Consider the following 17,300-nt stretch of genomic DNA (forward strand, 5'->3'; position numbering starts at 1 on the left):
TGTATAAATGGGTCAGTCAAAGTGGACTCAAATAATTCGTATCTGTATTCACTTTTCTTACTGATATGCAAATTAAGTCGTTGTATTTCTTTAACTTATACTAATGAAAGTCATAGTGAACTAACCTGGACTAAATTAGTTCTTCTGTACTCTGCAGTATTTTGAAATTGTCCATATGTAATTCTGTACAATGACTTCTTTCTGCAATTGTTTATATTTTTGTCCTGAGATGACTCGTGACAATTATATTAACTAGCAGTGTTTCTTTCAGGAAAAAAAAAGTTCCGGGGGTGGGGCACGGCTGGTACTATCCTATTTATTATATTATAGACGTATTATTTTGGTCTCCTCCGGGGGGCAGTGCCCCCAAGAAAACACGTCTGGAAGAAACACTGTTAACAAGTATGTAGAGATCAGTACAGCGTATTTTTATCAGGAGTCCTTCGTGAGTGAGTCGGCAGACGTATGACATTTGTGACCAATTAGTCCAGGTTTCGAGTTCAAATGGAGGACAATTTCTCTCGAATCTAAGCAGAGGAAGCAGTTTGGATTCCGCTTTAAGCTTACTTGACCCCTTCCAGCATAACCCTGTTGTTGCATAACACCAAGGTGAAACCATTTTTTTGTCCATATGTGATATAAATACATAGAGCAAATTATTTAAACCAAAAAACCAGATTTTTTCAATAAAAACCGTGGATTTTGCCAACCCTGGTAAATATAAATCCATACGTAATTTTCGAGAAAGTCAAGAACACATTGTTTTGTAAACCTAAAAATTTGTTGTACGCAGGGCTCAAAATTTGTCAGACGCACTTGCCAATCCAAAAATAATGCCCGCCGGTATATGTCACGTACAAATTGAGGTCCCCCCTTCACCGCCTTTGGTTTGACAGAGATTACATCAGGGCATAAAATTTCAAAACCAGACAATTAGATTCAGGATAATCAATTTTGAATTTGATAGTTCATGTAAATGTTAATAAAAAAAATTTTAAAAAAATGTTGACGTGCCTGGAGGCAAACCATTTCAATTGAGGGTGGGAAAGGAGGGTCGAATTGCAACGTTGTGAAGTAGTCACTTTCTATGTCCGTTGTGAAGACTTCACATTCCGTGTTTTCTCTCTCAGCGAAACAAACTGCGCAGTCCTGTGAGTATAGGCAGAAAACATTCCTACTGTGAACATTGGTCGCCAGCTCTAAATTTCTAGTCGCCGATGGCGACTGGAAAGTTTGCGCCCTGGTTGTACGATAACACTGCCACGTAGTAAGAGGAAACTGATACTGAACTATTGGTAAGTTTGCAACACAGCTTAAAATTGTGTAATTGCAATAAGTTCTAATTAGAACTACAAAAAATAATTGCTGTAATGCTGTAGAAGCAAACTAAAGTAAAATTCTTCAAAATTTTCCACAAGTGTCAGTTTAGGCATTATTTGAAATCTACCAAGTTTTTTTAAATTTTATATATATATCCGTTTTGAGATATCGGATGTGGTAATTTTCTAAGCAGGTTTTCTAAACTAAGCCCTTTGAGAAAAGTCAATGTTGAGTAGTTTCTAACTTCGTTCCTGTTTATTCGTAACAATCATATATTCGACACTAGGGTACTTCAGATATGCATTGACAAGTCCTCACTTGCGTTGTTATTGTTATAGAGGCATCCAAAGTTGGATGTGTGTGGTAATGTAGCATCCTGAGTAAGAAATGAAAATTTCCATTTAACATTAAGATCTGAAATATGTAAGAATATGACAGTGACGTTTGAAAAAATAACTTGAGTTGACAACGTTGTTAATCTGGTGTCGCAGAGTATCATACATTTGTCTCGATTTTCGTAACCTACAAAGTTTCCAGTGGTTTTTATCTGTAAGTTAAAAAGTTTGTAAAGGCGTTTCAACATTAAGGTTAGTGTAAAGGGACAAGTTTTGCCGATAGATGTCACTAGTCTTCGTATCTCTCACATGTATTTCTTACCTTTCACGAAAATTTACAATATCTTTTATAAATTTCAACCTAGAGACTTCAAATTTTTAGAGAAGGAATTTCATAACCTATTAAAGGGAACAATCCGTGCCGATTTTTTATTTACAATTTTCTTCATTGTTGAAACAATTCCATTGTTAAAGGTTTGATATCCATTTCAACAATGAAGAAAATTTTAAATAAAAAATCGGCACGGACTATTGCCTTTGACAGATTATGAAGTTCCCTTTCTAAAAATTTGAAGTCTGTAGGTTGAAATTTGTAAGAGAAATCATGAATTTTTGTGAAAGAAAAGAAAGAAAGAAAAAAAAAACATGGGAGAGATACGAAGACAGTAGTGCCATCTATCGACAAAACTTGTCCCTTTAAACTAAACCAACCTTAATAGTTTCCGCTGTGTATCAATTTGGGAAATTTTCAAAAACTGAAATTTTTCGTGGTTTTCCAGAATCTGCAGGTTTTATATAATATATAATATTAGTTATTTATTTTAGAGAGAGAGAATGTGTTAAGATATCTATACCTTCTTCTGATTGGATTAATATGAATTTTGAGGTTCCCTACTTTGCAGCACACACGAATATCACTGAGGGTCTGTGAAGAAGTTTTAAAAAATAATGAAATAAAAATAATAAAAATTACCCTAGCACCCATCTCTTGTGTTTAAGATGAACGAAAAGAGTTTAACGTAGTGTTTTTTTTCTAGGGTGCAAGTTAAGGCCGGGAGGAAAAGGTTTCCAAAATCATTTGCTTCAACTAGTTAACAGTATGCCATATTGCCTAATTTCTGCACTTATCTTATTAGAGGTATGGTATTTTATCAGTACGTATACCATAAGTGTTTGTGAGGTACTTGTTATTTTAAATAGATTTATCGAGTGGTTGATTTTTCTTTTTCAGTTCAGAAGATAGTATTGTGAGAGAAAATAATGCGAAAAACCTGGAACTTAGTAAAGAAACCAGCACGGTATCAGAGGAGTCTGATAAAGAAGAAAAGAGTGATTTAGCATCACTAGGAATTGAAGATTTTGATAAGGAGAATATGCATGATCCTTGCCAGGTTTCTCAATATGCAATGGATATCTTCAATTACTTGAAGTCAAGAGAAGTAAGCTTTTTACTTTGAAAAAATGTAGCTTGAATTCAAAAGTTACGTATATAACATGTTTTAATTATCTTGTTTTCTGTATCAGTAGTAAGCTAGAACTAAAATTTTTCTTTTCGTAATTTTTCTTCAAAATGTTGGACTAATTTGCTGGATGAATAGATTCCAGTAAGACGAAATAAGAGGCCGTTCACATATTACGTAACTATTTTTGACCAATTTTTACCCTCTTCTTCCCCTTGTCACATTTCGTAACGCAAGGCCGAGCCCCTCCCCCCTTTGTCACGTAACTCTTTGATTTTTCTTTTTCACCAATTTTGCTTATTTCGAGGGTTAGTCTATGGACCAGAAAGAAAGATTTGAGTATAATTTGGGGGTTCCAGATTCCTTTCAAACCACAATTGTTATTAGTAATTGGGAACCACGAAAAAAAATTATAGCAGTCTCGGAACGGCAGCTTTTCAAGATGGCGTCGAATCAAAGATAGCGCTCGAGTCGATTTTTATAAAACTGTCAATATCTCGGCTCCTAATTATCGAATTTTAACGCTCTTTAAAAAAACGATAGCTCATGTTTGCAACAAATATTCTCATCATTTCTGTCGTATGTTTGATATGTGAGGAAAAGAAAACATGAATTTTGAAGCACTTTGTTTCATTTAATCTATAGTAAGCGTGACAAAAGATTTTATGAAAAAAATATTTTGGGCAAAAGAAAAAAAAGAAATGAGCTTTTGTTTGACGTATTTGTGTAAATTCTAACAATAATACAGCCGGAAATATCAAGATTTGAATGTTCAGAAGTCAAACAAAAATGTAATTTTTAAAATAAGATTTCTTCTGAAATTAAAAAAAAAAAAAAAAAATAACATGAGCTACATTTCATATTATTTTAGTCTCTTAAAATGTAAATTTACTTTGCAAAGTTCAGTTCTCTTCACTGTCTGAAAACTCAATCTCTTCGTTAACTGTATATTCCTCAGGATCTGTTTGAGATAGTTGTCACAGTCGACGAGCTTACAAGCATGTGTACACTTCATGTTATTAAGGAAACAAAACTAGGTAGCTTACTGGAATAAGAACAAGGGCAACTCAAAAGGCTCAAGACAGCTTCTGGAATTGTCCGGTCATTCACTGAACAGATAAATATCCATTCGTTAATAGTCCAATCATGGTTTTCAGGCAAGTTCTCTAGGCATAGTTTCCAAATTGCAGATTGGTAATTTGCTCTAAAAGAATGCTGATACAGGCAATCTTCGCAGGAAGGAAATTGAACAAAATCTGTTACACCTTGTTTGCTTTGAAATAATTGGTACCGTGCTTCATTTACTTGATCAATATCCTTATTTCTCTAATACAGAAAGCAAATAAATTTTTGTAGTTGCCTCTCTTCCAAAGGAAGAAAATTTATACATTCGTCATTTTATATGCCTTTAGTTTTCCTTGACCTCACATAGCACTAACTGAATCTCAACCAGTCATTGTGTGAAGGGAAGGGAAGGCAGATACTAAACGAGATAGCAAAACTGAGGCAAGGTTCCTTACATCAATAAGTCGAATTCGGTTTTTTGTTCCACGTTTAATAAAAATATTTGATTTTCAATTTGCACAGACGCATACGCACACAGAACTAACACATCAGTGTCATCTGATTTACATACTAGTATGAACTTAAATTTGAGGCATGTTTAATATGTAACATCATTCTCGAATCAGATTCTTCTTAAAGATAAGTTTTGGTACTTCATTGGTATCTTCTGCTGTAATTTTTAAACACTTGTTTCTATACGTTATGAACAAAATTTTTCCTTTCAAATCCATTCTTTTATCCTTTTGCTACCAACTTGCTACTAGAAATCTCGTTAGCTTATTCTTACCGTCATTACTTAATAGCCGCTTCCAGTTTTGTACTATATGTACACTCTTCAAAACATGAAGTGATATCCCTTCATCAGCACCTCTCAAAGTTCTTTCAGCGGGCTTCATTGATTTCTCTTTATAAGTATCAAAAACATCTATTCGGTCATTCATTGAAATAACGTATTTTTAAAACTTCTCATTATTAAATGAGATTTCATCAAAAGTACATTTTTCTCCGTAGATAACTTATGAATAAGCTCCATTGCGTAAATAATTGTTGCAGATTTACCTTGCAGATGGTCAGTAAGTGAAATCATACTCTCAAGAAAGTTCGCTAGTGCGGCTTGTAAGTTTTCCTTATAGTACCGTCAGAACTCGCTAGACCCCATGGCAAAGGACTCAAAGGATGACTGAAAGCTTCCTCTGTTTAGGTTACGGTTTTCTGCTATCAAAATCGTATTTCCGAAAATATTTTTATCTGTTTTTATTTCTTTGTTGGTTGTTTTACGCCTAACCTGGTTGTTTCTGAATTTTTGTAACGATATTTTTAATAGGGTAAAAAATCATTCTTTTCTAAACGATCATGTTTGGTCTTCGTAAGCTTCCCCCCTTCTGTCTTGCAAATAATAAATCATTTTGAACTTCTGTCGGCGCTTCTAAGCCTATTGAAATGTGCACAATGTTGCAAGAATTTTTGTCGCAAGGGTTGGTCCGCTCACTGCAGAAACTCAGCTGAGGCCAAGAGTTGTTCTTTAGAAATAAGTCTTCTGAATATCCGGATGCTCGTATTTCTTATCTGGAATGATTTCTACAAATTCTCGCATCTTCCCAAGTGCCGAAGGTGTATATTCTACAGTTATAGTATTTACTGACTGCTCCAAGCTTTAAACTGAATCCTTTTCTCCCACCACCTGTCTATATTTACTCTGCTTTAAAGCCTGATCAGAATTCGTCCCTTTGATTTAAACTGAACAGAAAGTTCTCCAGACATGAAAAACTCAAAAATGGAAGGATTTGTATTTTCGAATTGGGATTATTCAGCCAAATGAATTGATAATTACCTGGCATAGTTTATCTAAAGCAAAATGCCATGGAATTATCTTCTAACATGAAAGGTAGAGTACCCAATTACTTTCCCTATGAGCTCGAATCAAGCCCAACAGTAACTTCACTAAATCTGTGAAACATCAAGAAAGACGAAAGTGCTCAATTCTTGTCTGAAATGATTCAGATAGACTTCGAAAAGGATAAATATTTATTTTGATTTTGCCTCCATACAACATTTCAAAACTGTTTTGAGATGTTTTCGGCAAATGAGCAAAATAATTCTTTTAATTCTGTAACTAAAAGGAAGTTGAATATTTTCGACTTCGTCATGATCCAAGAATTCATTCCAAATTCTTTTCATTAAGGCTTACGCATTTCTGGAGCCTTACAACACGGTTGTATTTGTTTCCGTCTAAAACTTGACAAATGGAGCAAATTGCAATTGTTTCTGATCCTATTGCTAAGTCTTTAAGTAAAGCATTACCACATAACTTCCCAATAATAGAAAGTAGATTACAAACTATGAAAAGGTTCCATCATTACGAAAATACTATCAAATTCATTGGGATGTGTCCAGTTTTGTTTTTTGCTTTTTAAAAATTGGCTTGATCTAAAACAGCAACAATATTTTCCAAATTTAGGCTTTATTTTATTTGCTTGCACTTAGTCAATATTTCTCAACTGTTGACACCAGCTGCTGGGTTATTTTATGGAAGGCAAATAAGCTATTGTATTTGGTTTAACTACAACATTGTTCCTGTCCAACAACTGTGATTTCCAGAGTTGCAATGCCAACTTAGAACCCAAAGTAAATTTCTCGGTTTAGATTCCGAAAACAAGCAAAGATAATCAGGAATTGGCTGTGCTGTAATCTTAGGAGGCTCCATCTTCTTACCTGCAATATATTATAGTAAAGGTGAATGATGAACTACCATGTTTCTTATTTAAACGCAGGTCTCAGAGGTAAACACAAATTAGACATTTTCTGAATTATGCCATTAACTCGGTAAAACGTTCCTGCGCCGCTGAGTCTATCATTTCTATTGATGATATCAAAAGCAACCTTTCAGAACCCCTGGATAAATACAACTATGAAGTTTGTAAATACAAAGAGCAAAACATTCAGTACGAGATGAATATACGACGAATTCGGTATCATGCTCTAAAAATCGTGGATCGTTCGTCGCGACCCTTCCCTCCCCTTGACGTGTTACGTAAACCGGATATAAAAGTAGTTTTACTAGAAGACTCCTAAAGGCAAAATATTTCTTTTATATAATTGTGTTTATATGGATACGAGCAATAAAATGACATACTAAGCGAATAGCCTAGCAGTGGAAAAATCCCACCTCATCCGAAATAGAGGTTGATTCATTTATTTCGAGCCGAAATTGACCACTTACCTAGAAAATACAATGTTTCCACCACCTGTTGATCAATCAGCGGGCCACCTCTACTATTCAGTTATCGGAGTTTCCATGCAGGAGATTGCATTGCATTGCAGCTGATCAATGTGTATTGCATACCATTCTTTACAGGCTTTCCACAGACCAGACACGGTGTAGATTCTACGATGGGACAGGCGCTGCTTGGAGAGTCCGAAAGCACAATAGTCTATTAAGCTATCATCTGTAGGGAATTGCTGCAATTTCAGTGGTCCATACGGCAATAGAATTCGTGATGGTTTCGTCGTGTAATTGAATACCTTGTCTTGGTAGCGTTCAACCTGGTTCACTTCTTGTTCGTACAATTCCAGGGTTTTATTCTGGTACATTTGTCAGAACATGTCTGGTAGTATGCAACATTGGTTTCGATGTTTCGTTCCACCTTTCGGAGACCATTTTTCCCCTGTGCGAGAAACTGGCCACATTCATGGAGCCTTTTGGGAAACTGTGCACTGGCGGAAGAACGTCCTTCGGTGTCAACATGTCTGTATGTGATTGCACGAATTTTACCAGTCTGTGAGGTAAATCCACGCCTCAAGTGTAACAAACTTCCACCAATCACTCGCGAGATGACGTTCATATAGTCTCTTGAACTCCCTTTTTCGCTCAGCCATATAACATGGTTTCAGAACGTGCACACTGCTCTTGCGAACGACCATAAGGTGTAAATCCCTGTGAATAGCGCGGTTGATTGTGCCTGCGACTTGCAGCATTTGCTGGCCATTGCACGTTGTGTGGGGAAAATTTTCGGAGGTCGCCATATACCGAACGACGGGGTCTTCCTCACCGGAAGCAGGTTTCTAGCTGCTGGAGTCCGTGTGATGTGCCCAGGACTCTGTCCCGCATATTTCCGTATGCGATTCAGTGGTACGACCTATACGAAAATTATGCACTTGAAAAATTTCTATGATGCGCAACACCGTAGGCCATAATAAACCCCTCCTAGAATTTGTTCAGTTTCGGCAGCATCAGGGTCTGCTTGACCACACTGCTCTACTGCGTGACGAATGAGATACTGTTGCTTGTGTTGTAACAATCTCATGGCGATGGGTTGTGTATGCGAGATACAGTTGCACATTGACTTCGGCTCAATATGAATCAACCTATGTATTTCATAAATACGTAGTATGGATTAAATCAACTAACGCATGGTGAAACCTAAGTCCGAATTCCTGTTTTCTGCTCATAAACGTAAAAATTTTGATTTACTGACCTAGTTCACTTCACAATTATGATTTCAGCAAGTAGTTATTTACACAGAGTATGATTATCTGATAAGAAGTATGGGCAGTGATAATGCATGTGAATCTGTATTAAAACCAAAGAACTAAAATTCTTTATATGGTATAATTACATATGGTATAAAAACGCCGTATGTTTTAATTTGTAGTACTGATAAGTCGGTAGGGTGTCTATCGGTCACGAAATCAGGAAACTGTTATGAAAGTAAAGAAAAAGTCACGAAATTTAGCTTTTGGGTCAAGAATTTTTATCTGTTCAAATACAAGTAGAGACTAGAAAATTTTGTTCTATAAAACGTCAAAATTCACCGCCAAAAATGTCTATGGTCGACTTGAGACTATCAATCGCAAGCAAACCACACTTCTATCACATGCAGGAAAAAATCAGTGAGGAACACTAAAAACAAGACAACAAAATCAAGATGGAAGCAGAACACCTTAGAGTTGAAGAAAACGAGATTGTTACAACAGACCGAAGAGGAAGTTAAAGCACTTCAGAAGATATAATAAAGATAATTAAAAAGAAAAAAACTGTAAAGGGTAAAACAATTTTAGCAAAGAGAGAAGCCGGGTATTAAAAAACCCAACCCACCTGGGCCCATGTGGGTTTTTCGGCTATTTTCCGGTTTAATTGGGTTTTTTCGAAATATTTAAATCTCTTGGGGTAAAAATGTTAAAATATTTACATTTCAAGATTGTCATTGTCACAACTTGAACAAGTTTCTATTCACTGCTGTTTTGAAAAAATGGCCGCCATTTTCAAATTTTATGCCGCCAAAATAATATACAGCTAATTTAGTGTCGTGCTTCTACTCTGAAAATTTCAACTTGAAAGACCGAAAATTGCGCTTTGTAGCGTGGATATCAGCTATTTTTTAAAAAAGCACGCCATTTTGTAATGTTACGTTGGTATACCGCCAAAATCTATACAGAAAATTCTCTCTCTCCGGCTTGTATTCTGAAAATTTAAAAGACCGAAAGTTGAACACTGTGTGGTACAGGCAGACAAACGAACAAATGAAGATAGTCATTCCAGGAGCCTCAGTGACGTTCGCCAAATATGAATTCCAAATTATTAATTTATATTAATTTAAAACATACATAATTCATCAAACTGTCTAAAATATTTTTAATCGTAAAACAAATAGTTTTATTGCTGAAGTTCACTTTCGATGCTTTGTGGGTTCAATTGCGGGAATTTCCCGAACACTTCTTTCACGACGAGTTTTCCCTGAAAATACAGCTTGCTTTACTGTACATCGGAACTTCCATTAATACTGAAGTTTGAATGCAGCACTTGAAATAGTAAGCGTTGCGTAGTCTTGGGAGCTCCGAGCATTAATCTTCTTAATTTTGACAAGAATTTTTACGCTTCTTTGAAGAGTAGCAATAAATGACTGAACTAAACTGTTGTTGTTGGAAAACCAAATTTTACTAAATACTTTTGTTACCATCAAAGGTAAGAAATAATACTAATAGTTTTACTAATGTATTTACATATTTACTGTTAGTACCGGCACCTATGACCTTACACCCGTCAACGTATGAGGGGTAACGTCCCTCGGCAGCGCCAAGTCAGGGAGCACACTATTCACTGAAAATATTGTGTATAATATAAAATTACATATTTTACTTCAAATAGGCTATAAGCATAATCCATACATTAATTTGTTCTATAATTATCTCATGCTAAGGTGAGTTTTTTTTTTTATTATTCATTCATTTAATGCATTCAGAACTTTATAAAGGTCTTACGTTGAATGTTGTGTACCTTAATGTGAAAGCATCTAATTCGCCCAAAGAAAGTTCGAAATCTGATAAAAATAACTTTCAATGTGATCACCTTAGTTGTACCAAAAATACACTAACAAAAAGGTCAAAAACCCAGGAGGGTTTTTAAGATTTTTTTTCAGGTGGGTCCAATCCGAAAAAAGCTTTTTTTTTCTCCCGGGCTGGGCCCACTTGGGCAAACCCTGGTGTTAACTCCCACGCTCATTAGTGAGTGATGTGAGAAAAGGGTTTGTGGTGAACCCTCAAATATAATCTTTCAGTAATCTATATGCGTGATAGAAAGGGCTATTATCTCGCGAAATGTGAAGTGTAATTTTGTTTGTTGAAATAGTCAAGAGTTTATACCCATATCAGTGTTTAGTGCTAATTTTCTTCATATATATATATATATATATATATATATATATATATATATATATATATATATATATATATATATATATAAAACCTGGATTTAAATAAAATGATACTATGCTTATTTATTAATGTTTTCGTTGCATGTATGAACATTTTTTGTGTGTCGTGATCTGAGCAATCATCTGTATATCGGTAAGCATTTCGAGACAAGACATCCGAACCTCTCGGTGCTTAATGCTCATCTCATTGTTGAGACCGGAGGGCGATCCGGGAAAAGTTCTGTAATCCCTTTGTTACCTTATGCTCAGCATAACGTAACATGGCCCGATGCTTTTGAGCACCTTGTATGTTGGTAGGAAAATTTTAAAATTTATTTAGAATGTTAAGAGAAACTTTTATTTTATAGTAGAAAACCGTAGATCGAGAATTTTGCGTAATTTTAGTACAACAGAGCGTTTCGATAGATGTTATATGAAGATTACATGATTATTAATTATATTCTATATATTTTACGCATTTATCCATGAATATATTATTATTTTAGACAAATAAGTGTATATTTCAGCTTTTTCAATGGTTTTCAGTTCATTTCTATTCATATTTCGGCATAGGGAATCTTCACAAGAAAGCTAAAAATTTTATTTCGTAAAATCTTCTTCAAAATTCCAAATTAATAAAGTCAGCCATAATCCCTTCTTGGTGCATCTCTTTGTTTCGAAGGAAATTTATTTGATTGGATAATCCACAATCACAGCTGCGGCTGAGATTTCGGTTTTCTTTGATCTTCGCACAGAAGCCTATCATCCGATCATTACGTCATGATTATCTTCCAATTAGGGATCATCTTCTTGTAACTCTTTGTCTTACGGCGTCAGCCATTTCAAGAGTCAGACGTGCAGTGTTTAGCGTCTGCAGAAAAGTGGAATAATTTGTGATCACGTTAAATTGTGTTAAATTCTTCGTTTTGGCGAATATTGAAAATTGTCATCAGAGATAAACGTACGGTGTTTGGTGTTTCAACAGATTATTAATCCAGAAAGAGTCCAATTGTGAAGTGATTTCGTATAACATAATGGATACTAGCCTGTAGATGTCTAGTGTTATGGAATGAGCTCCTTAGCAAATTTTGCGTTCTCGGTCAGCCAGAGAACCTAAGAGAAGCCAGAGGAGACGGTGAAGGAGAGAGAACATTGAGTAGTGGTGCAGACATTGAGGAAGAAGAAGTCAAGCCACGCTCGATGGTTTTGTCTGGATAGGTGCTGTAGGAGTTAGTATCCTAAAACTGTTTTGAGACCACGTTTTACGAGTTTCCCAGGAATCTCGGGTGGAAAAGTCGTCAGGAACCTTTTTTTTTTTTTTTGTTGTTAATATATCCGTTCAGTCGCTGTGTAAGAAGAGGATTCAAGTAAGTAAGGAATAGTGAAAGTGAAACTCAATCCAGGTATTTGGCGTCAAAATTTCCTTGTTCTGACAAACATGTGTGAATATATTTTCTGGTGTACGTGTAATATTCGTAATATGAAGCATTAAGTTCGTAAAATTTCCCTCAACGCCGCACACATGTAGATTCAGGCAATGTGACATCGTGTTTTCATTCGATGGGGGGGGGGGGGGGAAAGAAAGCTAGAATCTCAGCACAGAGCGATTGGTGTAATCTCAAGAAAATGTGTATACCACACACATTTTCCCCAGTGATGAAAAGATGTTTTAGATTCCCCAAAATCTAGAAAGTATTCATTTCGGTAATTCTGCTCAAAATTCAACTTTTAGTTATTTTGGCATGTTTTCTTTGGTTTTTGAAATAGAATGATTATGAATGTTGAAGATGTAAACAAGTGTCAGATTCACGGCTACTGTCAAGTGCAAGGGTACATGCATTTTGCGTACCGATAACTGAAAACTTTCATCAATAGGCTAAACCTACGTAATATTTTAAAAACCTGATACCCATCAAGTTAGAAATTGAAATTTTTGTTAATTACTAGTAATTTTTTTTTTTTTTTTTTTTTTTTTTTTTTTTTTTTTTTATTTAAGAAATTCAATATATTCAGAGCGACACTGATGCAAAACTAACCACTGCGTCTTCGGCAGGAATGTGGTAGCAAAACAAAACAAAATATAAAGGCAAAATAAGTATGGTGCTTTATGAAATATATGTGTGATTTTTTTTTTTTTAATATATATATGCTTGTTTAGGTTAAGTTAGTATAGTTAGATTAGGGCTTTAGGTTTAAGTGTGATGTCAATATGTACATGAATGTTTTGCCTGTGCTAGATGGTCATGTGGGTCCGAGCTGAAGAGAGGTCGCGAAGAGCGTAAATCCTCTACGCCGGCCACAATCTCGACGCACAGAGGAGTGTAAGCACCAAAGAATATATACAGGAGTGAAATAAGCTAACTACAACATGTAAGCAGTGAAGTTATTATTTTCAGTAGTGTTTCGTATTTTCTATTGTGTCCTTTTGTTTGTTTTGCGTGTCGATACAATGTCAATGCTCTAGAAGGCAAGAATATTAAATGAATATTAAAGAATATGAATATTTCGAGAATATGAGCAAAAGTAAAGAATGTTTCGGCTCTGAAAAGTATAGAAATCGATCTTATTAAATTTTATTTAGATGGGTATGTCAGTTCAATGTAAATATTTTCTTATTATCGAATATTTTGTCCAATAATACATTCATGAATAGTTTAAGAATAAAACTTACTAGCCGTGAACGCATCTTTCTTTTCGAATACAAAATCTAATTAGCTTGTAATTTTAAGAAGTCATAGAAATATGTAGTCGATGTTTTTGGTATGCATGCGAAGCATGATCAAAACAGAGAGCAGTATGTACAGAATAAGTTTGCTGGGGAAATGAAATAGCTGTGAAATTCAGGGAAAAGACTTTCCTTAGTGTGACCGAGTTGAAAACAACCGAATCTGTAGAAATTTCTCATTTTATCAGTTTCGATCAAAATCTCAGTTTAGATTTTTTTTTTTAATTTACAAAATTCTGTTTCAAGATTTTTTTTTTTTTAAATTCAGATAGGGCTTTCACAGACAACATCAAGATCTTCTTTGTGCTCAGCGCCAGCTCCACTCGGAGGTCGGTGTCCTGTGTCTGTAGTCGTGGTTCACAACCTATTTCCGGATGGGATGTGGATGATGAACTGCAGGCCTGGATATCGGACTGTGAGTCGAGATGGAAGAGAGTTTGGAAGCTTTATATTTCGGGCCAAATTTGAGTTCTATTTTCCGTAGATGATTGGCTTGGTGAGTGTATCAGTGGCTGTTGATGACGAGCCCATACGGGCCCGGTAGGTTCGGTGTCACTAGTCAGTGATACATTCAACATAGCATGTAATCTCAAGGAAAGGGAACATCATACAAAACACAATTCAATTACATTTATTATTCAATTTTTTTTTTTTTAAAGTAAAAATGGCGACCCTTATCCAGGATTTCTGTTGTTTCAATCCTACGCGAGCGCTAAGGAAAACAAACAATCACAGCAGAGTATTTGTAATGGGGATCATTACGACAATCGCTACATTGAATGAAACATGGTCACTTCTGAATCTGTATGTGCGTGATGTTGTGGGAAACAAACTTCATGAAAGTCGAAATGTCTGTGGGTAGCAGATCAAGTAACGAATCTCGTCATCCGAGTGAATATATATGCTGTTCTGACGAAATTGCAGGGTTTAGTGTTTATTGTGACAGCTGTTTTAGATGGGTACATGCCCAATGTTATGGTTTGTCAGAGGAACAAGTGCAGGAGTTAGACAAAAGTAGTGAGCCGTGGTTATGTAAGCCTTGCCTGGCGAAGCAGGTGACAGTGTTGCCACTGCCGAAATCTCCGGAAACTGAGAGTGATGAAGGCGAACGTGTAACTCGGGGTAGCCCGAATGATTCTGATAAGGAGGAAGGAAGTCGAGGAAACGTAGCTTCCGGTCCAAATGTGCAATTAACGGACTTTGCGGCCATGATGGAACGCTTCAGTCAAACTTTAACTGTAACCCTAAATGAAAAATTCGAAAAGGTGGACAATAAATTTCAGGATATTAGCAGTAAATTTCAGGATGTTAATAGTAATTTTCAGGCGATGAGCAATCAAGTTGACAGTAAATTTCAGGACATACATAATAACTTTCAGGCAATGAATGAAAAATTCGATAATGTAAAATTTGAATTGTTACAAACAATTAATGAAAAAGTAGCCCATGTGAACGAAGACGTAGAGGCTGTTAGGTCGGAAGTTCGCGATTTATATACCTCTGTTGGGAACTATCAGAATAAAATAGACGCGCGGGTAGATGCCGTTGAGGAAGGTCTCCGGTTATCGGTTGAAGCGCAGAATCGACGATGTGACGACTTGACAAAGGAGTTCTCACATCTCGAACTCAGTACCCAAAGGTCGTGTCAGGCACTTGAAGCCAGGATTCAGACGTTAGAGGGAAAACAAAACCAAAGAAAAGATAAACGGTGTAGTCGTAAACGAGCGCGAGACTTTGTTGTCGGTGATGAAATCGAGTCTGACGGGACCGAGTCAGACATCCAAGTGGATGTACCGGTCTCTTCAGTTGGGGAGACTCGTACTATTCCCACGGTGACTGTCTCTGTCTGTCAGCCGACCAACATTCACGGCACAAATGTCCTTCCCTTTGAATTATCTACACGTACGTTGAACTTAAACAAGTCACATACGTCCTGTGTTGAGACAATAGGTTGTCAGGCGTTGTCCAGGAGGTCGAATCCATTGCTAGTTTCACCTCAGGTGTCAGGATTTTCCAATCCTAGTTGTCGGTTGAACCATGTGGTGTCCTCTAGTAATGTAGCAGACATGACTCCTTCGTGTGCTGGAGTTCAGGAGGGAATATGTGGTCACGCGGTGGTATCAATGCCAGACAACTTAATTTCTGGACAAAATTACCAACACTATTCCATTTTCGGTCAAAATCACTTGGGTGCAAAGAGCCCCGTCGTTGGCCACAATTCTCCCGTGAACCCCAGTAGAAGCGAGGAAGGCATTGGCAAGCGAACTCTAAATTTAAGACTTTCTGAACTAAATCACTTACCTACATTTTCTGGTGAATACGGTTTGGCTAGAACATTTCTAGAAAATTTGGAACAAACTTTTAGGGTAATTTCGGCATCAGAACACGAACGTCTAACCTTGGTACCTTGTTGCTTAACAGCTGGGGCCAAGACATGGTTCCAGACTGTATGTCAAGACATTAATAGTTATGCGGATTTTGTGCGGCTGTTCCGAGAACACTATTTTTCGGCGAGAATGGAAAGGTTGCAAAAGAAGTTCATTCAGGGAATGAAATACGATCGAGCGAAGTACAGCCGATTAACGGACTTTCCGTGGAAAATTGTAGCAGAATATTATGCTGTGGCACAACACCCGGATGAAACCGAACTGATTGAGATAGTCTTGGATTGCTTACCAGCTGGTGATGCCAAGTTGTTGAGGGCTGTTGAGCCAAAGAACATTCAACACCTTATGGTGAAAATAGCTGAGATAGAGGGACATCCAGAGCCTAGTGAACCGGTCACGGATAAGAAGTTTAGACGCTTTCAGGTGCGTCAGGCGAAAGTCGTCAAAAAGACAGAAAGGTCAGGGAAACAAACCACCAAAGATACTTCGTCTCAGACGGAGGAAGACGAAAGCAAGAGGAAGGAAGGAGGTTCCAATGGCAAAGGAGATGACCGATTTTCCGGAAACCGGGGTCGAAGAAGGAATTTTCAGTCTCGAAGACCATGGCCCAATCAAGGAAGACCGAATTGGGTAAGAGATGGTAATGGAAATCGGAATGCTCCGTATGGGTACAACCAACGCTACTATCCAGCAGCGATGAGTTATGGGTATCCGCGGGGTACATCTCAGACATGCGCGCCAAACGCGATGAACTCAGCAGGAGCGCAAGCCTATCCGGGATACGCGCCGAATTTACTTCCTGGAGGGGGAGTGGCGGCTCCCACGTCCACTTCTTCCCCGGGAGTGAACATGGCGATGTCCACCGGATGGCCTCCGCAATATACGACATTCGTACCTACGATGGCTCAGCCACCAGAAACGAACGGGAATAGTTTGGGAAATGCATACCGCAGCCCTCATTAGGGGAGAGTGTGGACTGCGATGTGGATTCCTCAACTCCCCAGAAAGAACAAGATCGGTTCGCGAGTAGTCAAAATTCCAATTTGGTAACAACCTCGTTCGATTTTGATACCAACCCCCCCAAATTCAAAATTCAATGTTTTGGCAGTTTCCGAAATTCGGGGATTTTAGAAAACTACATGCCATCTGGAAGGATTCTCAATTGTAGTGAGAATCAGTCCAAATGGAGTAATTTTCTGAAAGCAGCCCAAGTTTGTGCAATCACTCTTGGTGTGATGCTCTCGGATGTACTCCAGCGGAGCGTTTCCTAACGTATTCAGCATCCAAGAGCTTCAAAGAAAACTTCATTTGGCCCAAAG

At 37.1% G+C, this 17,300-nt stretch overlaps 1 protein-coding gene across 3 annotated transcripts in view; it reads left to right on the forward strand.

Annotated features, from left to right (window-relative positions):
* The window catches only part of CycB3 (cyclin B3), a 101,349-nt gene that overhangs the window by 38,836 nt on the left and 45,213 nt on the right, over positions 1–17,300 (forward strand). For all 3 annotated transcript variants that reach the window (XM_081769057.1, XM_081769058.1, XM_081769056.1), the window contains exon 4: positions 2,887–3,094. In XM_081769057.1, coding sequence (XP_081625183.1) covers positions 2,887–3,094 — 208 coding nt within the window. The remainder of the gene's footprint in view (positions 1–2,886; positions 3,095–17,300) is intronic.

Source organism: Thermobia domestica, chromosome 8 (assembly GCF_964235325.1).
Source record: "Thermobia domestica chromosome 8, izTheDome1.hap1.1, whole genome shotgun sequence".
Classification (NCBI taxonomy): domain Eukaryota; kingdom Metazoa; phylum Arthropoda; class Insecta; order Zygentoma; family Lepismatidae; genus Thermobia; species Thermobia domestica.